This window comes from Budorcas taxicolor, chromosome 19 (assembly GCF_023091745.1).
Source record: "Budorcas taxicolor isolate Tak-1 chromosome 19, Takin1.1, whole genome shotgun sequence".
Taxonomy (NCBI): domain Eukaryota; kingdom Metazoa; phylum Chordata; class Mammalia; order Artiodactyla; family Bovidae; genus Budorcas; species Budorcas taxicolor.
In genome coordinates this window covers 22645714-22669944 of record NC_068928.1, presented here as the reverse complement: position 1 = coordinate 22669944, position 24231 = coordinate 22645714, and the positions used below count along the sequence as shown (strand labels likewise).

Genomic DNA, 24231 nt, shown 5'->3' with positions numbered 1-24231 from the left:
AGTCGCTCAGTGGTGACTGACTCTTTGCAACCCCATGGACTGCAGCACACCAGGCCTCTCTGTCCATCCCGGAGTTTACTCAAACTCATGTCCATTGAGTCATGGACATGTCCAAACTCATGTCCATCCCGGAGTTTACTCAAACTCATGTCCATATCAATAACCTCAGATATGCAGATGATACCACCCTTATGGCAGAAAGTGAAGAGGAACTAAAGAGCCTCTTGATGAAAGTGATAGTGGAGACTGAAAAAGTTGGCCTAAAGCTCAACATTCAGAAAATGAAGGTCATGGCATCTGGCCCATCACTTCATGGGAAATAGATGGGGAAACAGTGGAAACAGTGTCAGACTTTATTTTGGGGGGTTCCAAAATCACTGCAGATGGTGACTGCAGCCATGAAATTAAAAGACGCTTACTCCTTGGAAGAAAAGTTATGACCAACCTAGACAGCATGTTGAAAAGCAGAGACACTACTTTGCCAACAAAGGTCCATCTAGTCAAGGCTATGGTTTTTCCAGTAGTCATGTATGGATGTGAGAGTTGGACTGTGAAGAAAGCTGAGTGCCGAAGAACTGATGCTCTTGAACTGTGGTGTTGGAGAAGACTCTTGAGAGTCCCCTGGACTGCAAGGAGATCCAACCAGTCCATTCTGAAGGAGATCAGTCCTGGGATTTCTTTGGAGGGAATGATGCTAAAGCTGAAACTCCAGTACTTTGGCTACCTCATGCGAAGAGGTGACTCATTGGAAAAGACTCTGATGCTGGGAGGGATTGGGGGCAGGAGGAGAAGGGGACGACAGAGGATGAGATGGCTGGATGGCATCACTGACTCGATGGATATGAGTCTGAGTGAACTCCGGGAGTTGGTGATGGACAGGGAGGCCTGGTGTGCTGCAATTCATGGGGTTGAAGAGTCGGACATGACTAAGCAACTGAACTGAACTGAACTGAACTGATGTCCATTGAGTCAGTGATGCCATCCAACCATCTCATCCTCTCTCATCCCCTTCTCCTCCTGCCTTCAATCTTTTGCAGCATCAGGGTCTTTTCCAATGAGTCAGTTCTTCCCATCAGGTGGCCAGATTATTGGAGTTTCAGCTTCAGCATCAGTCCTTCCAATGAATATTCAGGAATGATTTCCCTTAGGATGGACTGGTTGGATCTCCTTGCAGTCCAAGGGACTCTCACGAGTCTTCTCCAACACCACAGTTCAAAGGCATCAATTCTTTATAGTCCAAGTCTCACATTCATATGTGACTACCCGAAAAACAGCTTTGACTAGATGGCCCTTTGTTGGCAAAGTAATGTCTCTGCTTTTTAATATGCTGTCCTTCCTATATCTCTGGGCCAAGCCTTGGGGGCCAGATAAAAGTGCCGCTTCTCTGAGTTTCAGTCTCCCCTTCTGTGAAACGGAGAGCTGAATGTCCTCCTCCCAGGTGTTTGTACAGACGGCCTAAGCTATTGGAATAAAGCAACTGCCTGTGATAGCCAGAAACGGCTCCATGTCTGTCTGCCGGTGATCCCCCCTGCCCAGCTCTGCCAGGATGGCCCCTTGGTTGTCACTGGTGGGGAGGCCTTCTCCCCTCTCCCACTTTCCTTGGGGAATGTGACCTAACAGATTCCCATGTCTCACCCACTCACCTGTCCTGGGATCCGGGACTTACAGCCCCATCTTCCTGCCCGCTCCGGATTCAGACCAGCCCAGAAGCCTCCACTCAGCCCTCACCATTGGCCTTCCCTTTCCTTTCACTATTCTGGTGTCTGCGTCTCAGCGCCTGCCCACTGTCTCAGGGAGGTGCCTCATGGCAGCCCGCCCCTCTAGCCTGGTTTCCTCAGGAAAAGCCTGGGGAGGAAGCAGGAAGGGGGTTGGGCGCAGTGGGGGCCAGACTGACCCAAGCCCTCCCGCTGCACTGGCCGCCATGGGGCCGGGGCTTCTGTTCCCTCTGCTGCTGCTCGGGGCTCTGGGGGCCCCGGGGTCTGAGCTGGACGCCGGGGGGCGGCACGTCTGCAAGGCCAGCAGGTGGGTCTTGTGGGAGTCTGATGAGGGGGGAGGAGGACATGAGGAAAGAGGGGCTGAAGCGGGAGGGGCTCGGAGACAGCCTGGAAGGCAGTGGGGTGGCCAGGGACAGAGCGGAAAGGGTTTGCGGACGTGGGGCTGTGAACCTTGGCCAGGCCTACCAGATGGGGCTGAGGCCAGTGACAGTGATCCACCTGCAGGGCCAGGCTGCCCCCCCGGCTGACCCCTCTCTGCCCCACAGCCCCTCTGCTGAGCTCCAGTGCTGCCCAGGCTGGAGGCAGAAAGATCAAGAATGCACCATCCGTGAGTAGCCAGGATGGTCCCACCCGCCCCACCCCACCCGCCACTGGAGGAGAAAGGAGGACAGAGCCCAATGACCCTTCCTTCCTACCCACCCTGGGGTCTGTTTGCCCTTCTGAGCCCTTGTGCCAGGGTCCCTCCTGTGACCCAACCCCCCAGCCCCAAGGAAACAGCCCTTGAGGGAGGCAAGGGCAGCGGGAGCCAGTGAGAGGAACAGAGTGTCCCCTGGCCGCACCCCTGTCCTTCCAACCTGGGTGGGGTGTTTTTCAGCCATCTGCGAGGGGCTGGACGTCTGCCGGGAAGACGAAGTATGTGTGAAACCAGGCCTCTGTCGATGCAAACCTGGATTCTTCGGAGCCCAGTGCAACTCCCGTGAGTCCTGAGTGTCTCCTGAAGGTTGAAGGCGCCGGGCAGGACTGGGGGAGAGGGGAGGTGAAGCAGGTAGCAAAGTAATCTTACAAGAGCAGGGCCAGAGTCCCTCCAAGCTTCGCTGAGGAAACTGAGGTCCGGAGACAGGAAGTGACGCACTCCCGGGGATGCCCTGAGTCATCTGGTTTCTATGCCATCCTCTAAGTCCTCCCACAGGTTCATTTCTGGGCTGTTCATCTTCCCTTTCAACTTCCTGAAAGATGCTGGCTATCCCGGTCAACTGCAAAGTGAATGTGCTCTCAGTCTCGTACACCTTATGCGAGTCTGGAGGGTGCCTAGAGTGTCCACCTTCTCTGGCACAAAGAGGGACTTGGCAAAGTGGTTGGTGGGCAGTTTAGCCAGAGGGCAGCCAGCCGCCAGGGGTCGGGGTTGAGAGGAGATGCTGGGGGTGTGTGGCTTCTTCCAGGACCCCAAGGGCAGCCTCCAGGCCTGGATAGACACAGTTGTGGGGGGGGGGGACCCAAAGAGAGGGAGGAGGGGCCCCAGTGCAGGCCCACCCACTTCAGTGTGGCTCTGGACAGGCCCCTTTTCCACTCTTTAGTGTGTTCTGGAATGTGGAAGTGGGAGGCTAGGCCAGTGCTAACGAGCCTTGTGGTTCAGAGTCAGGGGCAGGAAGTGAGCTGTGCCCCAGGGGGACAGGCTGTCCCCAGCTCCTGGAGGGTGGGCCGGCTCTCCCCCAACACACACTTCCTTGTGCCAGGGTCCTTCCTGGCACACAAGGGGGCGCGCAGAGAGCATCCGTGCCCAGCAAGCCCGCTGACCCTCTTCCGTTCCCCCCTGCCCTGCCGCAGGCTGCCCGGGCCAGTACTGGGGTCCCGACTGCAGGGAGGTCTGTGCCTGCCACCCGCACGGCCAGTGCGAACCGGCCACCGGCGTGTGCCACTGCCAACCCGACCGCTGGGGCGACCGCTGCGAGTTCCCGTGCGCCTGCGGTCCCCACGGCCGCTGCAACCCGGAGACCGGCGCCTGCCGCTGCGATCCCGGCTGGTGGTCGCCCACGTGCCGCCGCCCGTGCCAGTGCAACCCCGCGGCGGCGCGGTGCGATCAGGCCACCGGCTCCTGCCTGTGCGAGCCAGGCTGGTGGGGCCGCCGCTGCAGCTTCCGCTGCGCCTGCCACGGCTCGCCGTGCGCGCAGGAGTCGGGCCGCTGCGCCTGCCGGCCGGGCTGGTGGGGCCCCGAGTGCCGGCAGCCGTGCGAATGCGTGCGCGGCCGCTGCAGCGCCGCCTCCGGCCAGTGCACCTGCCCGCCCGGCTTCCGTGGCGTGCGCTGCGAGCTGCCCTGCCCCGCCGGCCGGTACGGGCTCCAGTGCCGCGACAGGTGAGCCAGGGTGAGAGGGAGGGAGGAGGGCGTGCGAAGGAGCAGGAGAGAATGAGAGGGGCAGGCGGGAGCACTGGGAGAAACTTGCGCAGAAACAGACAAGGGTGGGGTGAAAGGGGGCAAAGAGACCCTCGATGCCCCTAAGTCCAGCCTCGCCCACCACTTTCATCTGGTTACAGTTGAATAAAATACTCCTAGCAAGCCTTAAAAGCAGGACAAAAGAAACACAACGAATTACATGGCAAAAGGGCTATTGCAGGGTCTCTCTGCCACTCAGGGTCTTTCAAACTTTGACCAGGTCCGCCCACTTTAAGAAACGTTTTACGTTCTATCATATATGTATTCAGTTCAATTCAGTCGCTCAGTCATGTCCGACTCTTTTGCGACCCCACGGACTGCAGCAGGCCAGGCCTCTCTGTACATCACCAACTCCCAGAGCTTGCTCAAACTCATGTCCATGGAGTCAGTGATGCCATCCAACCATCTCATCCTCTGCCATCCCCTTTTCCTGCCTTCACTCTTCCCCAGCATCAGGGTCTTTTCCAATGAGTCAGTTCTTCGCATCAGGTGGCCCAGGTCTTGGAGCTTCAGCTTCAGCCTCAGTCTTTCCAATGAATATTCAGTACTGAATATTTCCTTTAGAATTGAAGGACTCTCAAGAGTCTTCTCCAACACAATTCAGAAGCATCAATTCTTTGGTTCTCAGCTTTCTTTATGGTCCGTTTATTTCTTTATTTATACACATGATATACATATATATCATACATGTATATGATGGGCTGTATATTAACTGAAGTAAAAAATTAAGCTGACAACACACACACGCACGCATATATATACACCCAAATGTTTTCTGTTCTCTCGTTTTAAATTCTGGTCAGGATCTGTTAAATTGATTTTATGAACTCCCCTTCTCCTACTAACGAGTCTGATCCATGTGCATGATCCCAGATAATTAAGTCTCTGGAGGGAGAAAGTTCAAATAAGGATGAAGGTGATATTAAGATAAGATAAGCCTTACTGGAAAAGTTGTTAAAAGAGTAGATCCTAAGAGTTCTCGTCACAAGGAGAAAAAAAAAAAACAACACTTTGGTTTTTGGTTTCCATATGAGATGATGGGTGTTAACTAGACTTTTCCTGGTAACCATTTCACACTATATATATGAGGTCATTATGCCTCACACTTTGAATTTATAATAGTGCTGTATGTCAATGATAACCCAGTAAACCTTAGAAAAATCTTAAGATAAAATGCTAGTGGTGAAAACAGGTGCCTGATGCATTTTTAAATGCACAAAATAGGAGAGGAGCTAAGCTAGTGAGGCCTGTTCACGCCAGACCTCTGAGGTGGCAAGGGTGGAAGGGAGGAAGGGGAAAGGGGAAGACTGGGAAAGGGGAAGGAAGGAGACCCTGGGCAGAGGGGAGGCAGAGGTTGGGGCGGTAACTTCGTTTTCCTGGCTGGGCTGGGAACTCCTGGGGACCCTGGGATCCAGGGAAGGCTGGGGCTCAGAATGTGGGGGGGGCGGGGTTAGGAAAGGGCTGGAATCCTACTAGAGCCTCAGAGATAGTCTGTCCAGCCTCTTTGTTGTACAACATGGGGAAACTGAGGCTCAAACCTGCCCAAATGGCCCTGCTGGAACCAAGATGCTCTCTAGACCCTGGAGGCCTGGGTGGCTGTGACATCCGTCCGCCTCCCAGGGCTCCCTGGACTCCTTCTCTTCCCAGCTGTGGCCAGTGCAAGCAGAATAAGCCATGCTCTGCAGACACAGGCAGCTGCGAGGCCTGCGAGCCAGGCTGGAATGGGACCCAGTGCCACCAGCCCTGCCCTCCTGGCACCTTTGGGGAGAACTGCAGGCAGCAGTGCCCCCACTGCCGGCTTGGAGAGGCCTGTCAGCCAGACACTGGGCACTGTCAGCACTGTGAGCCTGGCTGGCGGGGGCCCAGGTGAGGGGCCAGCCTGCTCAGGGAGGGGTATACCTTCTAGATGCTTGCTCCAGCTGCTCCCTCTCGGAGAGCTGCCCCCTCTTCCAAGCATATAGTCACACAACCCCATGGGGCCCACCTTTGGGTAAAAACTAAGGCAGGAGACATGGGTGATGATGTGGCCCTGGGCAGGCCCTCCACTACTCAGGCTTCCCACCCTTATCTCCCTCCAGGGATCTATAGTCTGTCACCTATTGGGTCTGACCTCAGATTCAAGGCCCTGCTTGTACCTGAGCTTCACTGCTGAATGAGTAGACGCTTGGGTCTCTGAACCTAGAACTGTGGGGGAATATGGGTGGGGCCCTTGCGGGGGCGGTCAGGCTGGCCTTGTTCTCCATTCTGAGTCTCCTCTCACCTCAGGTGCGAAGACCCCTGCCTGATTGGCACCTTTGGGGAAGGTTGTGGCTCTACCTGCCCCACCTGTGTCCAGGGGACCTGTGATGCTGTGACTGGGGAGTGTGTCTGCAACGCCGGCTACTGGGGGCCCAGGTGAGGACTGGGAGGAGGAGGGGCCTAGGTCAGGCCTCTGTGCAGTCTGCTCCCTAAACTTCCCTGCCTGGGCTTCTCCACCGCCCACCCAGCATACTCATAACTAGGAAGGTGTTCCTCTGGTTGTGGAATTCCTCTGGTGTTCCTCTGCATCTTCCAAAGGGGGCTCAGTAGCAGAAGTAGAACCAGCTCAGTCGTGTCCGACTCTGTGTGACCCCATGGACTGTATGTAGCCTGCCAGACCCCTCTGTTCATGGGATTTCCCAGGCAAGAACACTGGAGCGGGTTGCCATTCCCATCTCCAAGGGGTCTTCCCAGCCCAGTGATGGAACCCGCATCTCCTGCACCTCCTGCCTTGGCAGCGGATCCTTTGCCACTGAGCCACCTGGGAATGTCAGCATCGCCAGTGTCAGGTTCTCCCACCCGTGGGACAGAAGAGAGAATTAATTGGCAGAGGTTTCATTTTACAGAGAGGACCCAGGCCCAGAGAGTTAGGGCAGGGCTGGGCCTTGCCCAGACCTCCAACCCCGAGGAAGTCTGGATTCCACTGGCATCTTGCTTATTTCAATGATAGCGCCAAGTGGACATGGAGTGAAGATTGTGAGAGGTGGACCCTGCCTGAGGCTTGCACCCTGGGGGGCCTGGGAGCCAGGGGGCAGTTTGTGGATGGTCTCTCTGGAAGATGGGCTTAGGGGCTAAGGGATTCTTATAAACACTGCCAGGGGTGGGGTGCTTAGAATGTGGCTCAGAGGTCAGAGGAGTCTGGCTGGGCATGCTTCAGGGGAAGTCTGTGTGGCAGGGGGTGGGGAGCAGTGCCCAGAAATCTACCTTCCCCTGCCCACCTCCATGCCTTCTCAGCCAGCCTCCCACTTATCTCCCCTGTCCCCCCCAAAGCTGCAATACTTCGTGTCCATCTGGCTTCCATGGAAACAACTGCTCTGTTCCCTGCGAATGTCCAGAGGGAAGCTGCGACCCTGTCTCTGGGGCCTGCCAGCTGGGTAAGCTGGAACAAAAAGTACAGGGTGAAGTGGCTGGGGGAAGGGTGGCCTTCTTTTCTTTTTTCGGCTGTACTGCGTGATATGTGGGATCTTAGTTCCCTAACCAGGGATCGAAACCGCGCCCCATGCAGTGGAAGCTGGGAGTCTTAACCACTGGTCTGCCAGGGAAGTCATGAAAGAATGGCCCTTGACACAGGCTCTGGGAATTCCTTACTTGCTAGAAAGGCTAAGCCCACTTCAGAGATGCTCTCTCTATCTGAAATTTGTATGGGTGCTTTGAAGCCCCCCAAACACATGACAGAGCCCTGGTCCCCTGAGAAAACAAGCTAGCACCAGGTACACAGGGCTGAACACTGAGGTGTCTCATCAGGCCTGAGAATTGGGGCAAGAGTTTGTGGAACAGGCCGTGGACCATCAGGAAGGGACAGACCAGCAGGGAGGCTGCCTAGAGGAGGGGGCCTCCAAGCTGAGCTGAATCTACATCTCTCAGAGGAGAGGGAGGGCCCCACAGGTGGGAGATTCTGAGGAGAAGGCAACGCAGAGCTAGAGATGAGACATGATGCGCGGGAGACAAGAAGGCCCCGAATATGTGTCCGTCCCCCGCCCTCCCTAGGATCTCATAGTCAGGACGCCGCCCTCATCGCGGGCATCCTCGTACCTCTGCTGCTGCTCCTGCTGGCCATCGCCTGCTGTGCCTGCTGCTGCTGGGCTGCCCGGCTGGACCCCAAGGACAGGTGAACTCAGGCCCCTGTCTTCCCGACCCCACAGCTCAGGCCATGGGTGGAAGCAAGGTGGTATCTATGGTTTCCTTTCTGGGATGGAGATAGGCTGATCTTGTCACACATGTAGGTCAGAGGTAATGAGGTAGCTGGCCATGGCTGTGGCCTGGAGACACCACTTCAGCCACCTGCCCCCCTCAGACGCTTCCAGGGGTGGAGGGTGTGGGGGAGCAGGCACCAGGCTGGCAGAAGGCAGAAGCAGCAAGATAGCTCTGGGTGGGGAGGCAAAGAGACGTGAAGGGAGAGCGCCGTGAAAGCCTGTGCAAGAGTTCAGCAGAGAGCGTGGTTTTCCAAGAAAAGGAGGGGCAAGGAGGGATTGAGGCTTGGGGGCTGCTGCGGGGAACACTCTTCACACAAGAGCTTTGTTCCTTTATGAAACCTCTTCGTACTTCTCGGCCCCTTGGAAGCTCAGAGCAGTGTGGACAGAGGTTTTGAGCAAGGCACTCGGGGGCAGGAGATTTGCCTTCTCAATTCCCAGGACACAGACCCAAGGTGGCCCTGCTAGTCACTGGCCCGCATGAAGCCCATGCTGGTTTCTGGGCTCTGTTTTGTCTGATGCTGTTGGTTCACTCACTGCCCCTTGAGCATGTCCCTCTTGTCTGTGGGGGCGTCATCAGAGCCCAGACCTAGGAGGCCTAACCTGGGGACCTAGTTCTCGGGGAAAAGGAGAAGCCCCTCACTCGGGAACCAGGATGTGTGCACAGTCTGTCTGAGGAATGGCAATGAGTGAAGCAGTCGCTTCCCGCTTGGGGGTGGGGACAAGGGTGGGCTTCCCGGAGGTGGTGTCACTTCCAGAAAGATCAGTGAGCTGGGGCTCAGCGAGGATGATAATCACACAGCACTGCATTTGGGGGCAGCCCTCTGTGTTGCTGGTACTATGCTGGGTCCTGAAAAAAAAGCTCTGATAGATAGGAGCTGTTGTCCCCATTTTACAGATGAGGAAGTTGAGGCCCAGAGAGGCTAAATCAGAGCCAGATTGGCCACCTTGTGACTCTGGAGCCATGCTGGCCTCTGGGTCAGGCCTGAATCTCGGGGTCGATATTATATATATATATATATATATATATATCTGCATATCTCAGTTTGGATTTTACTCTGTAGTCACAGAGAGTAATTGAGGTAGACATAGTCACTTTGTCACGTGAACCACGGAGTCAGAATGGTCCTGGGCCTTTTCTCCTGCCCTAGTCAGGGCTTTCCCACACTGACCACTCTCCCTTGCCCTCAGGCCAGTGAGAGATGGAACCGCCATGTCCAGGATGAAGCTGCAGGTCTGGGAGGCCCTGACCTCCAGCCTGGGCTCTGCGCTGCCCTGTGGTTCCCTGAGCAGCCACAAGCTTCCCTGGGTGACAGGTAAGTGGGTGCTGAAGGCCAGGGGTTGCCAAGGGACAAGGCGTCCCCTCAGGTGCTGCACTTGACCTGGAGCCCCTCCCCCGCAGTCTCACACCACGACCCGGAGATTCCCTTCAACCACAGCTTCATCGAGCCGCCCTCCGCCGGCTGGGCTTCAGACGACTCCTTCTCTTCGGATTCCGAGTCTGGAGAAGAGGACGAGGGTCCTGCCTACTGCGTACCACCCCAAGAAGGTAGCCCCCAAACAGGCCCCCCGCCCCCTGAGCCAGCCTGCTCATCACACCCTCTTCTTTATTCCTTCAGCAGACACGTAGCAGGCGCCCATTCTGTGCCCATCACGGTTCTTGGCTGTGGGATGCAGTCAAGAACAAGAGAGATGCCTGCCCTGCCCAAGCTTATAGTCTACGAGACAGCGGGTGGTAGGACAAAGTGATACATGCTTTCACGGGGGACATGCGAGTCGGGGCTCGTAATCCAGCATGTCAGGGGTGACAGGGGTCAGAGACGATGTCTCTGTGTTCACGGTATTGGAGTTGAATCTTGCAGAATCAGTAGGAGTTAGCCCAGGGACAGGGAGAAATGGCAATGACATTTCAGGAAGAGGGAGCAGTGTACACAAAAGGCAGTAAGTAAGAAGGACATGGCCACGTGGCACTTGGAGTGTGGTATTATCACAAAGTTGGGGAGAACAGTGAGAAGAGGGTAGCGGCGGTAGTCTCTGCCTGAATAGCCCTTTCCCCTGGCCCTCTGCATCCTCACCCTCTCCCTTGCTCCATTTTGGGGGCCTCCCAAAAGATGCTGAGCTGGGTAAGATGGACTGGGGAGCCCAGCCCAGCTTCAGTCAAGCACTTCTGTCTCCTCTCCAGGGATGGTCCCTGCGGCCCCAGCGGAATCCTCAGAGGCCAGCCTGGCTGGAGGTCCCTTCCCTCCCCCTGAGGACACCTCCACGCCGTTTGCCATCCCGCGCACTTCCAGCCTCGCCAGGGCCAAGCGGCCATCAGTCTCCTTTGCTGAAGGCACCAAGTTTGCACCGCAGAGTCGCCGAGGCTCCGGGGAGCTCTCCAGCCCGCTCCGAAAGCCCAAGAGGCTCTCCCGGGGGAGCCAGCCAGGTCCCGAAAGCCAGGAGATTGAGGAGCCCACAGGCCCACAAGTGGAAACAGATGGGGCCCCTCCTGGCACTGCCAGCCCCAGGGATTCAGCTGCTGGTCGCCGCCGGCTCCCACTTGGTGGCCGGACAGTGGCTGAGCGTGTGGAAGCCATCGAGGGCAGCGTCCAGGAGAGCTCAGGCTCTGTCAGCACAATCTACATGTTGGCAGGGACACCCCGGGGACCTGAGGGCCCCGTCCGGTCTGTCCTCCGCCGTTTTGGTAGCTTCCAGAGAGGCCAGGCAGAACCCAAGGTCAAGAGTGCCATCCCCAAGCCTCCACGTCGGGCCCTGAGTCGGAACAGGGGCAGCCCCAGGCTGGACTCTGGCTCTGCCCATCAGAGCCCCAGCTCAGCCATGAAGGAGGAGCTGACTGGGGCCTTGGAGTCTGCAGGGACTGGGTCAGAGGAGGGTGCCAGGGGCCTGGGGGGTGGCATCAAGAGCTCAGGGGGTGGCCAGGAGCTGGTCCCTGAGGATGGTCCCCTAGGACAGCATGCCCAGAAGGTGGCTGACGAGGAAGGGCAGGAGGAACCCCAGTATGAAAATGTTGTACCCATCTCTGGGCCACCGGACCCCTGAGGACCTTGAATTTTGTGAGTGGGAAGATGGTGGATGGGGCTTAGGCCTCAGATTGCCCCGATCAGATTGTGTTTTGTGCTGAGAAAATATCCCAGGGCCAGAAAGACATGCCCCCTTGCGCTTTCACCGGGAAATGTCAGTGCTGGAGGCCAATTGGCTCTGGGTCCTAGCCAAGCTCTGGGAGTGGGTCTGGAAGGCCTGGGCAGAGACCGCACTGGATGGGGTCAGGAAGGGGGAAGAGATGACTGCAGGGACTTTTTCTCTGTTGTCCTGGGCTCTGTTTAGTCCCAGTCTCTTCTTTCCTTTATTTGCAAAACATTTTTCTGAAATGGGAAACAACCTAACTGTTGGATGATAAAAAATTAAAGAGATATTCCTTATGAAAGGTTCCTAAACAACCAACTAAATCAGGTTGTGTAAGAATATGGGAGCTTGTTCATGCTATCCTGTTACATGTAAATCATGTTTCCTTTTTATAAATTTCATTCCTTTTGGCCTCAGAATACATGTTTAGAATTCTTCCATTTTGTGTTTACTTTGTGACTGTTTTTTAGACTTAAAGATGTGAGGGGGACTTCCCTGGTAGTCCAGTGGTTAAGAATCTACCTTGCAATGCAGGGGACTTGGGTTCCATTCCTGGTCAGACCTATGAGACCCCACATGATGCAGAGCAACGAAGCCCACGGACCACAACTAGAGAGCCCGAGCGCAGCAGCTACTGAAGCCTGCCCACTCTGGGTCCCACACGCTGCTACTAAGACCCGACATAACCGAGTAACTAACTATTTTTTAAAGAAATGAAAAAGATGGATGTGCGTAAAAAGCATTTGAAAGAAAGGGATCACACGGCATTTTTCTCTGGAAGAGGAGAGTGCGGCAGATTATTTTCTTAAATTTACACATAATTTGCAAATTTCCTACATTCTTTTTTTGCTTTTCTCACTAGGTTGAATTTTTTTTAAATTATAACAAGCAATGTTGTTTGTTAACAATAAAAAGGACTGGGCTTCCCTAGTACCATTGCTCAGTGGTAAAGAATCTGCCTGCAAAGGCAGGAGACACGAGTTCAGTCACTGATCTGGGAAGATGCCACAGCTCCTGAAGCCCAGGTGCCCTAGAGCCTGTGCTCCGCAACGAGGGAGGCAGCACAATGAGGACGCGTGCGCACAGCCCCTGGAGAGAAGCCCCTGCTCACCACCGCCAGAGAGACGCCTGTGCAGCAATGAAGACCTAGCACAGCCACAATAAATAAAAGCTTAGAAATGAACAAAAGGCACTAACATAGATGTGTCTAGAGTAAAAATCAGATTTCCCTTCTCCTCAAGGGATTCTGTGGGATGAGGGAGGGGCCAGACTTAATTTTCATGGAATGCCTGTTGGTCTAGTCCTGAATTATTTCCTCACATACTTCATTACCCAGACAGGAAATAAAGATCAAACCCCTCTGTCCCAGTGTGTAGAGAAGCTCATGAACAGTTTAGATGCTTCCTTTCAGATGTTTTTCTGCGCACATGAGAAGAGCGTCTCATTCTGCAGTTTGCTAGTTTGTTAGTTTTACTTAACAATGTATCCTGGCTATCTTTTGATGTTAGTTGATATAAAACTACCTCTTTTTATAAAAACTGGGATTCCACCATGGGGAAATAACACAGATTGTTTAAGCCATCCCCTACCTATGGGGATGTGGGTTGTTTCTAATTATTTTGATCCAATAAATGATTGAGTAGCCAACTCGATCTGCATTTCTCTCTGTATTAGTGCTACTTTTTTTATAGAAGAGATTCCTAGAAGTGGAATTGCTGAGTTATGGGGTAAGAATATTAAACATTTGAGTATTTACTCCAAATGGCCCCCCAAAAAGAATGGCTTTGTGTTCTCATAAATTATATTGGTATGTTTCCCCACACCCAATCTGATAGGTTAGAGGTGGCATCTCATTATTATTTTAGCACACACAAAAAAATCTCTAAAGCAATAACATGTTAAAGCTTCTTAAAAAGTCAAACTCTTTGTACAGATAAGTGTTTTGTTTTTGTGAGGTTTTTTCTTTTGGCCATGCCATGCAGCTTGTGGGTTAGTTCCCCAACCAGGGACTGAACCTGTGAAAGCACACAGTCCTAAACACGGAACCACCAGGGAATTCCCCAGATAAGGTTTTTGTTCGAGGTTTTTAATCTCAAAAAAATGATATTTTGATATGAATGATATAAAAACCATTATCATTCATGCAGCCAATGTTCATAGCAGCACTATTTATAATATCCAGGGCATGGAAGCAACATAAGTATCCATCAACAGATGAATGGATAAAGATATCTCTACATACACAATGAAATACTACTCAGCCATAAGAAAGAAGGAAGTGTTGCCATTTGCAGCAACATGGATGGACCCAGAGAGCATCATACTAAGTAAGAGACAAATACATGAGATCGCTTTATATGTGGAATCTAAAAAAACGATACAAATGAACTTACCTACTAAACAGAAATAGACTCACAGACATAAAAAACAAAATTATGGTTACCAAAGGAGAGGGAGGGAGGAATAAATTAGGAGTATGGGATTAACATATATAAAATATTCAGTTCAGCTCAGTCACTCAGTCGTGGCCGACTCTTTGCGACCCCATGAACTGCAGCATGTCAGGCCTCCCTGTCCATCACCAACTCCTGGAGTTCACCCAAACTCATGTGCATCAAGTCGGTGATGCCATCCAGCCATCTCATCCTCTGTCGTCCCCTTCTCCTCCTGCCCCCAATCCCTCCCAGCATCAGAGTGTCTTCCAATGAGTTAACTCTTCACATGAGATGGCCAAAGTATTGGAGTTTCAGCTTTAGCATCAGTCCTTCCAAAGAACACCCCAAACTGATCTCCTTTAGAATGGACTGGTTGGATCTCCTTGCAGTCCAAGGGGCTTTCAGGAGTCTTCTCCAACACCACAGTTCAAAAGCATCAATTCTTCGGCGCTCAGCCTTCTTCACAGTCCAATTCTCACATCCATACATGACTACTGGAAAAACCAAAGCCTTGACTAGACGGACCTTTGTTGGCAAAGTAATGTCTCTGCTTTTCAACATGCTGTCTAGGTTGGTCATAACTTTCCTTCCAAGGAGTAAGCGTCTTTTAATTTCATGGCTGCAGTCACCATCTGCAGTGATTTTGGGACCCCCCCAAAATAAAGTCTGACACTGTTTCCATTGTTTCCCCATCTATTTCCCATGAAGTGATGGGACCAGATGCCATGATCTTCATTTTCTGAATGTTGAGTTTTAAGCCAACTTTTTCACTCTCCTCTTTCACTTTCATCAAGAGGCTTTTTAATTCCTCTTCACTTTCTGCCATAAGGGTGGTGTCATCCGCATATCTGAGGTTATTGATATTTCTCCCAGCAATCTTGATTCCAGCTTGTGCTTCTTCCAGCCCAGCGTTTCTCATAATGTACTCTGCATATAAGTTAAATAAGCAGGGTGACAATATACAGCCTTGACGTACTCCTTTTCCTATTTGGAACCAGTCTGTTGTTCCATGTCCAGTAGATAATAAACAAGGACCTATTATACAGCACAGGGAACTATATTCAATATCTTGTAATAAACTACAGTGAGAAAGATATAACTGTAATAAACCACAATGAAAAATATATAACTCCATATATACATATATGGAGCTTCCTGGTGGCCCAGTAGTTAGGGCTCCATGCTTCTACTGCATGGGGCATGGGTTTGATCCTTGGTTAAGGAACTAAGATCCCACATGCTTTGCTCTGTGACTCAAAAAAAAAAAAAAAAAAAAAAAAAAAAAAATATATATATATATATAATGGAGTCACTTAAAAAATGAAAAAAAATAGTATCATTAAAATGTGAATTTCAAAAACAAGTGTGAATTTCTGGGACTTGCCTGGTGGTCCAGTGGTTGAGACTTCACCTTCCAAGGCAGGGGGTGTGGGTTTGATCCTTGCTCGGGGAGCCAAGATCCCACATGCTTTGGGGCCAAAACATAAAACGGAAGCAATACTGTAACAGATTCAATTGTTCTTTAGTCACTCAGTCATGTCCCACTGTCTGCGACCCCATGGACTGTAGCCCACCAGGTTCCTCTGTCCATGGGATTCTCTAGGCAAGAATGCTGGAGTGGGTTGTCATTTCCTTCTCCAGAAAGACTTTAAAAATGGCCCACATTAGAAAAACTTTAGAGTGAATCTCTATGATTATTCTAAGACCAAACTTCTTTTCATATCTTTATCAGTTATTAGTATTTTTTCTATAGATGATTTGGTTATATTCTTTTCCCAATTTTCAATTGAGATGTTCATCTTTTCCTCATTGATTTATAAGTGACTTTATATCAAGGATATTAATTCTTTGTCCAGTTTGTGACTGGTCTTTTAACGCTGTTTACAGTTTCTTTCTCCTTTTCCCTACAGAAATTAAAATTTTAAATGTAGACAAGTCTTTTTCTTTTTGACTTCTGGGTTTAATGTCATGTGTAATGGAAAGATGGAAAAGCCTTTTCTACCTTAAAATCAGTAAAATAATCTCTACATTTTTTTTAGTACTTTAGTGGTTTTATTTATGATTTTTTAATTGAAGTATAGTTGATGTACAATGTTTTATGTTACACATGTACACTATAGTGACTCACAATTTTTAAATTATAATTATAAAATATTGGCTATATTCCCAGTGTTGAGTAACATATCCTTGTAGCTTATTTTAGGTATAATAATTTGTTTACAATTTGCCAGCAGTGCTGATGTGGGGTCTTTAACATTCCTGACAAAAAGACTGGAAGAAAAAAAACCCAAACCCAGGGAATTCCCTGGTGGTCCAGTGGTTAGGACTTGGTGCTTACAACTGCCCTGGCCCAGGTTCAATCCCTGATGGGGGGACTAAAATATTTAAAGCCACAAGGCACAGCCGAAAAAAAACCCACAGAAAACAAAACAAAAAAGACCCCAGAATTTCATTCAAATTAGACCTGGATTCAGATCTCAGTTCTGACATACTTGTTACTTAAAGCTGGTTTTTTCATCTGGAAAATGGGCATGTGGCTATCTTCCGGGGTTACCGTAGGGATTAAATGACACAGTAAGTAAAGCACCTAGTAAATTTTTGACCCTCAATAAAGGGTCATTATTATCCACATTACATCATTCTCCCAGCTTTCAGTCCTTTATTCCTAGAAGCTGACACCTTTCACCTCATTTATTTATGTTTTCATTCAACAAACTCATATTGTGCATTTATTTTGTACTTACTTCTGTATCAAGAGCTGGTTACAGCAAGCTGAATAAGGCATGGCTCATGTCCTCACAGAGAAGGCAATGGCACCCCACTCTAGTACTCTTGCCTAGAAAATGCTATGGAGGAGCCTGGTAGGGTACAGTCCATGGGGTCGCTAAGAGTTGGATACTACTGAGCGACTTCACTTTCACTTTTCACTTTCATGCATGGGAGAAGGAAATGGCGGCACTCCAGTGTTCTTGCCTGGAGAATCCTAGGGACGGGGTAGCCTGGTGGGCTGCAGTCTATGGGGTCGCACAGAGTCAGACACGACTGAAGTGACTTAGCAGCAGCATGTCCTCAAAGAGTTCACAGTCAATGGGAAAAATGGAAGTCAAACAGATGAATAGATAATTACAAAACAGTCAATGGACAAAGATAATGGAGACAATCACCGGGAGTAGTTAGGGAAGACTTCCTGGAGGACATGCTGTTTCAGGAGGGACTATGTTTGAGGGTCACAGGTGAGAGAACAGCACTTGCAGAAACTACAGGCAATTCCATGTGACTGGAGCAACTAAGAGCAGGCAGGTCAACCACCGTGGGGGAGGAGCCTGTGTGGGTCAGGTTGGAGAATCTGAACTTTATCCTGCAGTGCCAATGGTCCAGTTTTAGCGTTTTAGCAGAGGTCAGATTTACCAAGGTTAGATTTGCATTTCCCAAAGATCACTGGGATGGAATGGGGGTGGAGAGATGGATTTGAGTGGCTGAGACTGGAACCTCGATGAACAGCAGCTGCTGTCCTATGGACACACATGGGCAAATCAGATAAACATTTAGGAGATACAGACTCTATGGGTGGGGTCGGGGTGGGATGGAGAGGGACAATAACAGCCGGTGACCAACAAATACTGAAAGGATGATGTTTCACGGTATCTAACTTCAAGTAGGCAGTGATGCTATGATCTTCGAGGTACAGTTTTTTGTGGGGGGAGAAAGTGAATTACTTAACAGGTGTGTTTGAAACAGTTTAGAAATTTGTGTGGAACAGCTGCCTGAGAGACAGCCCTCAAGTAGGTGGCTCTAGGAGGGAGGGAGGGAAAGACTGATTGAAGTTTGTCAAGTGAGCGGGTGAGATTCTTCAGGGTGGGGCCACCAGATAGGCAACCAGCCAGGATCCTCCAAGACCACAGTGTCAGGCTTGGTCTGAGCAAGGTTGCCAGCGGCGGGTTGATGGCGGCAGGGGGCGCACTCGGACTCAGGGTCTAGGAGCACTAGGCTGCTGGGGCTCTCACCGCCTGGGGTGACAAACCAGCTCCCACAGTGTGTCAGAGAGACCAAGCTGAATCGGCGGGAGACAAGAGGGCCCTCCGCCGGGTTGTGCCTCCGATGGGGGAGAACCTCCAATTGGAGCTAAAACTCCGGAGCCCAGGCGCCATCCCCCTGCCCTGGCAATTCCTCGGGGGCTTGTCCAGGTCGCTCATCAGACCAGGAGCCTAGAGCTCTCCCGACCCCACGCGTCTTCCCGGAGGCCTGACTTCTGCTAGTAGTTTTGCGCTGCCCACCTCGTCACCTTGCAGAGAGGCCCCTAACTGGAAGGAGAGAGGGGAGTAAGGCAGTAGAGGTGGCACCAGGCAGTGGGAATGGACTGGGGGGTCAGAGGCTGGAGGGGGTACCTGACGTCTTAGGAGACAGACAAACCCCCGACTTCCACGTGGAGATCCCCGAGGGACACCTTCCAGGGACCGGACGGATGACACCCAGAAGTGCGGGTGGTGAATCAGGAAAGAAGGGAAGAAGCACACCACGCCTGGACAGAGCTCCGGGGATCCGGAATGTGCAGACAGCGCCTGGACGGGGTACTGGAGGCGAGAGAGCGAGAATTCAGGACACAAAGCCCAAGGAAGACAGGATGGCAGCATCGCGTGGGGAGATGGCGGGAGGCAGAATGACCCACGCGGAGCCAGAGCATCGGGCGTGGTGCTCAGGACACAGTGAGAGCTGGGGACTACGAAGCGGGCCGGAGGAAAACGGAGCCAGGGAGCTATGCGGGCTTCGGGAGGGAGACCCGCTTGCAGTTACGGGAAGTCCGAGAGCTCCGGAACAGCGAGCAGAGGACCCAATCCAGGGACAGGGTTTCCGGGTAAGACTCTGGAGAGGCGATGGGAGAACGCCCCTGGAGCTTCCCGGCCAGACTGTGACTCCAATTTTAAGCCGCAGACCTACAGCACCGCCACACGCAGCCCCTGCCCCCCCAGCTCTCTTGTTTGTCTCCCAGTCCGGCCGGAACCGGCTTCTGCTCGCCGCGGGGCGGGCGGGTGGCTGCCGATTGGTTAATGCCTGTTTCCAGCCCCGACTCAGCCAATCAGCGTGCGGCAGTGTTTTCTACTAGGGGTCGGAATAAAAGGGCTGGAATAAAAGGGGGGGCAGAAAAGGCGCCGGCCGGGCCCGATACACACCAGTAGGAGCCGGGTGAGCTGGATCCTGGGGACCCGGGTCCCGAGCTTGAGTGCTGGGGAGAGGAAGGCGCAGGAGTAAGGGCGTAGGGAGAAGATGTGTGCATAAGGGAGGAGAGACTGAATGGATGAGTAGCCGCCGGGGAAGAGGTCCAGGAGAGAGCTAGAGGATAGAGGAGCAGGGTTCGCTTCCATAGAAACGAGCCAATTGCCGAGGAAACGGCCCCAGACGGGGGTCGCGCGGGAGGCTCGCGCCGCCGGTTTGAACCGGCTTCGCCTCGCCCATGCGGGGCTCGCGTGGCCGCAGCGCCTAGCGACCTAGACAGCGACCAATGGCGTGGCAGTTCCTGTGCCGTCAGGCCAATAAGCGGGCCGCGGGCGGGCCGTTCCGGAGCTCCGTGCGCTGATCTTGTGGTTAAGGGAGCCGGGTCTGGGGAAGGGTCTCCAGTGCGTGCGGGCGGGCGGGCTCTGGTGAGGGTCCTGGGGAGTGGCAGCCGTAAGGTGTGCCCCTGCCCAGGTATCCGAACCTCCGGCTGCCTCTCCTGACAGCTCCCAAGCTGCGTCAATTCTGCTAGGAGCCTGCATTAGTTCCATGTCCCTGAGCACGCGTTTGTCCCTTCGTGTTTCTATGCCTCAGTTTCCCTCCGAGTGAGCTGAGATAGAAGTCTCCCTGTCTGGCCGGGGCGGCTTCTCCCGGAGCTGCGGGCTGGCGAATGAGCCAGCGGCGGAGAGGGTGGCCCAGGACCGAGGCAGGGCTGGGGCTTCCTTGCTGCGCGCACTTGCCTCCCGCGCTGCGGAGGGGGTGACAAGCTGCGCGCGCTGCGGCAGCGGCCCGGGTTGGCCGCCCAGGCTGAATAGGGCCGGGCGCTGACGCCGAGGTCCGCGCGCAGGTGGCTGCAGAGAGGAGCCGGAGCCGGGTCGCCGCGCCTCGCCTCGCCTCGCCTCGCCATGGCGCCCACCCTGGCCACTGCCCATCGGCGCCGCTGGTGGATGGCCTGCACCGCCGTGGTGGAAAACCTCCTCTTCTCGGCAGTCCTCCTGGGCTGGGGCTCTCTGCTCATCATGCTCAAGTCGGAGGGCTTTTACTCCTACCTGTGTACTGAGCCAGGTGAGACGGATACCCGGGCTGGGGGGTCGTTCCGGGAATGGGGGCTTTGGGAGGGGACGGAGGGCGGTGTATACCCAACCAGCATGACCACCTCACTGCGCAACTCCTCCTAGTTAGCAGACGGCCTGTTTAAACCTCCTCCCCCCTCCAGCTCTGCTGGGTACAGATCATCGTCCCTGTTTTTTTGGCTGAAGACATTGAGGCTCAGACAGATCTTCTGACTTGCATGAGGCCTCACAGCTGGAGACTGTCATAGATCCAGAACCCCCAAGTCCAGGGTGTTCTTTCCACCACCCGGGAACATGACTGGACTCCTCTCCTCCCAGTGCCTGGCACATCACTTGCCTTGCAGTAAACATGTTGCTGTCTGACTGTAAGAAAGAGGAACTCCTGACTCAGTGGCTGGGGTGCAGCAAGAGAGAGGAAGTGGCTTGGCCTCCACCCTGTGAAAGGTTCATCTAGAATCTAGATGGTTTTCAGTCAGGCCTTGAGTCTCTAAAGGGCTTGTCGGATACAATTTCTTTTCTATTTTTGCTGCTTTCTAATTTTCCAAAGGACATTTCCTCCCACAGGCTGTGAGAACATCTCAGTGGCCTTCTTCCCCTGTGAGGGGGAGGGGAAGGGGGTATTTCTGGAAATGACACTAGGGCTGTCCTCTCTCTTTGCCACACGTTGGTGTAACTGAATGAAAGCTGAGGATGCCTGTCTACAAGAAATCTCGCCCCCCACCCCCGTGGTCACACCCGATGACCTTGTTTGAGGATTCTGATTGCTGAAGGTCAGTGGGACTCAGCCTAAGGGTGGGACCCAAGTGGCTCTCACTCTCTACACTTCTATCCCCCTTCTTCAGCAACCTTGATAATAAATGTTTTCTTCTGTCCTCTGTCACTTCCTAATGGTTGAAGTGAGTAGCGTCTCTCCCCAGTACCTTTGACAGCCAGCCCCCGCCTCAGTTCCCTTGGATGGAAATAACCCAAGTCTGACCTCCTGCATCACACCACCAGCTTGCCATTTTTTTTCCTCCCAAGACTGCTAACTTTGAGGGAAGAGAAAGCTTTGGACCGGCTCATACTGCATGTAAGCCGGTGTAGAATCCTTGTTTTCCTACTCTGGTCTTCCCGGGAGGTTGCTGAGCATTCCAGCTACTAGGAAAGCTTCAGCGGGAAGAGGTTAAAGGCAGGAGAAAGGGAGGAGGTGCTGAGACTGCCTGAGAGAGGGCAGAGAGTATATCGTCTATGACCTCTAGCCTTTAGCCACTCAGGAATATTTCCTAATAGCCTAAGGGTTCTTGGCAGACCTTTCCCCACATCAGCAAGAAACCTTGGGAGACGGGAGAGTCACTCAGACCTTGTTCCTTGAACAAGCTTTCTGCTTTGCCCGAGAGATGTTAGGAAATTAATGACTGGAAGGGAACAGGTTGGAGCATTTGGCACCTCCTCTCCTCTCTTGTGGATCATGACCCTTCCTACTTGCCTCTGACAACTTCCTTCTGGCTGCATAGAGGGGTTAAAGAACAGAAAAAAAACCCGTCATCTCCAGATGAAGCTTTTAGCATCTCATCCAGACTGGAGGACTGAGGTGGTCAATTTTTTTTTTTTTGTCCTACTGAGGTGTCAGAAGGTCAGATTCTAGGGTCGTTTATTTCCCCCCCACGTTGCCCACTGATTTAATTTATTTTATGGTCTTGGCAGCGCCGAGGCTGGTCACTTTATTCCTGCCTCACCCTTGGCTGCTTCCTTCATTGAAGTGGGAGGAGTCCCAGCGATTGTGCCAAGAGCAGTGCTGAGTTGGTGTTTAAGCCCTTTCGAGGCTTGCCTGGTCCCTCCTGTAAATCAAGTGAAGGTGAAGGGTCAGGATTGTGGGTTGAACATCAACTTCTTATCCTGTGCCTTTTGTTCCTGCCTCTGATTTTGGTTTTTCTGACTATCTGGCAAACCCGCTGACCCAGCATCCGTGGCGGGCAGGCCTGCTGATTCCACAGGGCTTATCTCTTTTTGGCCTCCTTGTTTCTTGGAAGTCTGAGCAGCCTGTTGCCTTGCAGGGCCTGGCATCCCCGGGTCTTGCCTGGCTGGGAGTACCTGGAGGATTTGAGGATCCAGATTTCTGCTTAGGCCTAATATTGTCATACTTGGGGGACAGCTGAATTGCAGAGAAACAGTTTGGCTGTTTTTTATATTTATTGAATGAGGCTTGTGAAAAGCTGACCAGTCTACAGCTGATTGAGATGCAAATTTGTCAGCGTTTTGTGGCTTTTAGGACCCATGCTTTGGTTTGGAAAATTTGCCTGAACCTGTTGAAAGGTCCTCAGAACTCTTGCTCGGGACTCCAGCCAGGATCCGGTCACAGACACAGTGTCGGGTTCCAGCGTGGCGAGGTGGGACAAAGAAACAAAGAGCTGGGTTTTCCGTTTCCCCTCAGCTCTTTAATCCCTGTCCACCCGATGGTCAGGGTGGATGACAGGGGCTGGGGACCTGGGCTGGCACTTGGCTTTGCCTCCCCAGCCCCCTGGTGTGGGCAGGAGACCAGCTGGGTTCCCAGCCCCGGCTTTCCCAGACCTGTGTCCTTTTGGCCTCTGGATGGCCGCTGTCACCAGCCCCACCCCCCACCCAACCTGTTTCTTCATTTTTCTCTCAGCTAAGGGGGCTGGTGCTCCCTGTGGATGTTTAATCTCTTTTATCTGACCCACACCCTCAGGAAACATTTTCTGAGATGCTGTGCTGGGCGCAGAGTAATCCAGGCCCTCAGGGGGTCTGCAGTCAGCCAGCATCAAAGAGTCACCACACAGACCTACCCGATCCCACATGGTGGTCAGACCCCAACAGAGAGCAGTGTGCCGAGGTGGGGCGGGGAGAGCAGCCATGGGGATCTGGTTCAGCTTGGGTGGGGGGCTCTCTGATGCTTAGGCAGAAGCGTGGAGGGCCAGAAGGAGTGAGTCAGAAGAAGACAGGCAGTGAGCCCCTGCAGCAGGCTGTGTGCTGAAAGAAAGGAGGGAAAGGACAGAAGGGCAGATGATGACTGGAGAGATGGGAAGGAGCCTGCAGGGCCCTGGGGAGACTGGATCTCCTTTTCAAGCCAGGAAGAAGCTCCCGAGGCAGAAGAGACGGTCAGATTCACCTATTAGCCTCTTAGGAATTATTGAGGGTTTGCCACATGCCGGGCGCTGGGTGGGATCATGGTGGGGTGGGGGGCGGCTCTGGAGATGGGAGACGTGGCTTCTGCATGAGGAAGCGACGGTCCAGCCCAGCCATGGACCCCAAGGCAGCCCCCAGCTCTGTGCTCTTGACCTCCTCAGTGACTCCGTTTCGGTGACCAGGGGCTGTACCCTTCACTGAAACAAAGCAGGAAGCTGGTCCCCGGGACCGTGAGAGGGCAGGGCCAGGCCTGGTCCCCACCAGACTGGGCTGAGGCTGAAGAAGTGGACATGAGACAGTCCCCACCACTTCACGGCCCTCCCTTTTTGTCTCTTCCACCAGTGGTGTGTCTCAGACGTCACTGGTGGTGCCTTTGGAAAACCCGTCCTTTCACTTTTATTGCTGTGAATAGGCCTTTTTTCACTCCCCACTCCCTGCAACCTCGGTTTATTTTGGATGTTGTTTTTTTAAATTCTGTACCCAGGGTGAGAGGCCTGCAGGGCCTCCAGCCTCAGGATGTGTCACAGAGGAGCTGATGCCCTCGGCCCTCCCCACCAACCACCTTCCTCCTTCCCGTGACCTAATTTTCCTCCTCCACAGCCGCCCGCCCCCACCTGCCTTCTTGGCATCCCATGAAGGTCCTGTCCAGCTTGCTTGGCTTTCGGGGACCTTGTGGGAGCATCTCGGGGGAGGTTCCCGTTCTCGCTAGGTGACATGAAGGGCCACTTGGCGTGATCCCTGACACTGTCAGCCTTGTGCGTCTTTTATTCTCAGCATTTTCTCTCTGAACTTCCTCTGACCCAGGTGGTACAGCATCAGTACAGCCTGAAGGTTAGGAGGAGCTTTGAGGTCCAGCCGCCTAGACTTGAGTCTGGCTTCCCCAGGTACCGTCTGTGAGACCCAGGTACCTGTTTGGAT

General features: G+C 53.0%; 2 protein-coding genes and 1 long non-coding RNA gene across 5 annotated transcripts in view; 2 read left to right on the top strand and 1 right to left on the bottom strand.

The window, feature by feature from the left end:
- The first annotated feature begins 1788 nt into the window (after positions 1-1788).
- SCARF1 (scavenger receptor class F member 1) lies at positions 1789-13132 on the top strand. 2 transcript variants are annotated; one of them, XM_052658603.1, is made up of 11 exons: positions 1789-2022; positions 2261-2322; positions 2590-2691; positions 3540-4065; positions 5791-6009; positions 6409-6537; positions 7432-7535; positions 8149-8269; positions 9543-9667; positions 9754-9900; positions 10534-13132. In XM_052658603.1, the coding sequence occupies exons 1-11, from the start codon at positions 1805-1807 to the stop codon at positions 11388-11390; spliced, it is 2610 nt and encodes an 869-aa protein (XP_052514563.1). In that variant the 5' UTR covers positions 1789-1804; the 3' UTR covers positions 11391-13132. The 2 variants fall into 2 exon arrangements, with proteins under 2 accessions (XP_052514563.1, XP_052514564.1); XM_052658604.1 differs by having other exon boundaries at positions 9791-9900; positions 10534-11233.
- On the bottom strand, positions 12547-20396 carry LOC128065416 (uncharacterized). Its single transcript, XR_008201062.1, has 3 exons — positions 19078-20396; positions 18295-18480; positions 12547-18210 (listed from the first exon to the last, which is right to left on the bottom strand). It is a non-coding gene; the product is annotated as an uncharacterized LOC128065416 (long non-coding RNA).
- Positions 18955-24231, top strand: part of SLC43A2 (solute carrier family 43 member 2) — a 45190-nt gene continuing 39913 nt past the window's right edge. The window contains exons 1-2 of one of the 2 annotated variants that reach the window (XM_052658605.1): positions 18955-19090; positions 19965-20182. In XM_052658605.1, coding sequence (XP_052514565.1) covers positions 20023-20182 — 160 coding nt within the window. In that variant the 5' untranslated portion in view covers positions 18955-19090; positions 19965-20022. Of the gene's footprint in view, positions 19153-19964; positions 20183-24231 lie in introns of both variants that reach the window. The other variant, XM_052658606.1, reaches the window with a different exon arrangement.

What these genes read in the sequence shown, in the direction of transcription:
- SCARF1 (XM_052658603.1), top strand. Translation starts at nt 1,805, where the DNA reads ATGGCAGCCCGCCCCTCTAGCCTGGTTTCCTCAGGAAAAGCCTGGGGA. An exon ending in GGGCTCCAGTGCCGCGACAG is followed by an intron (nt 4,066 to 5,790) that starts GTGAGCCAGGGT and finishes TTCTCTTCCCAG; the next exon opens with CTGTGGCCAGTGCAAGCAGA. An exon ending in CCTGGCTGGCGGGGGCCCAG is followed by an intron (nt 6,010 to 6,408) that starts GTGAGGGGCCAG and finishes CTCTCACCTCAG; the next exon opens with GTGCGAAGACCCCTGCCTGA.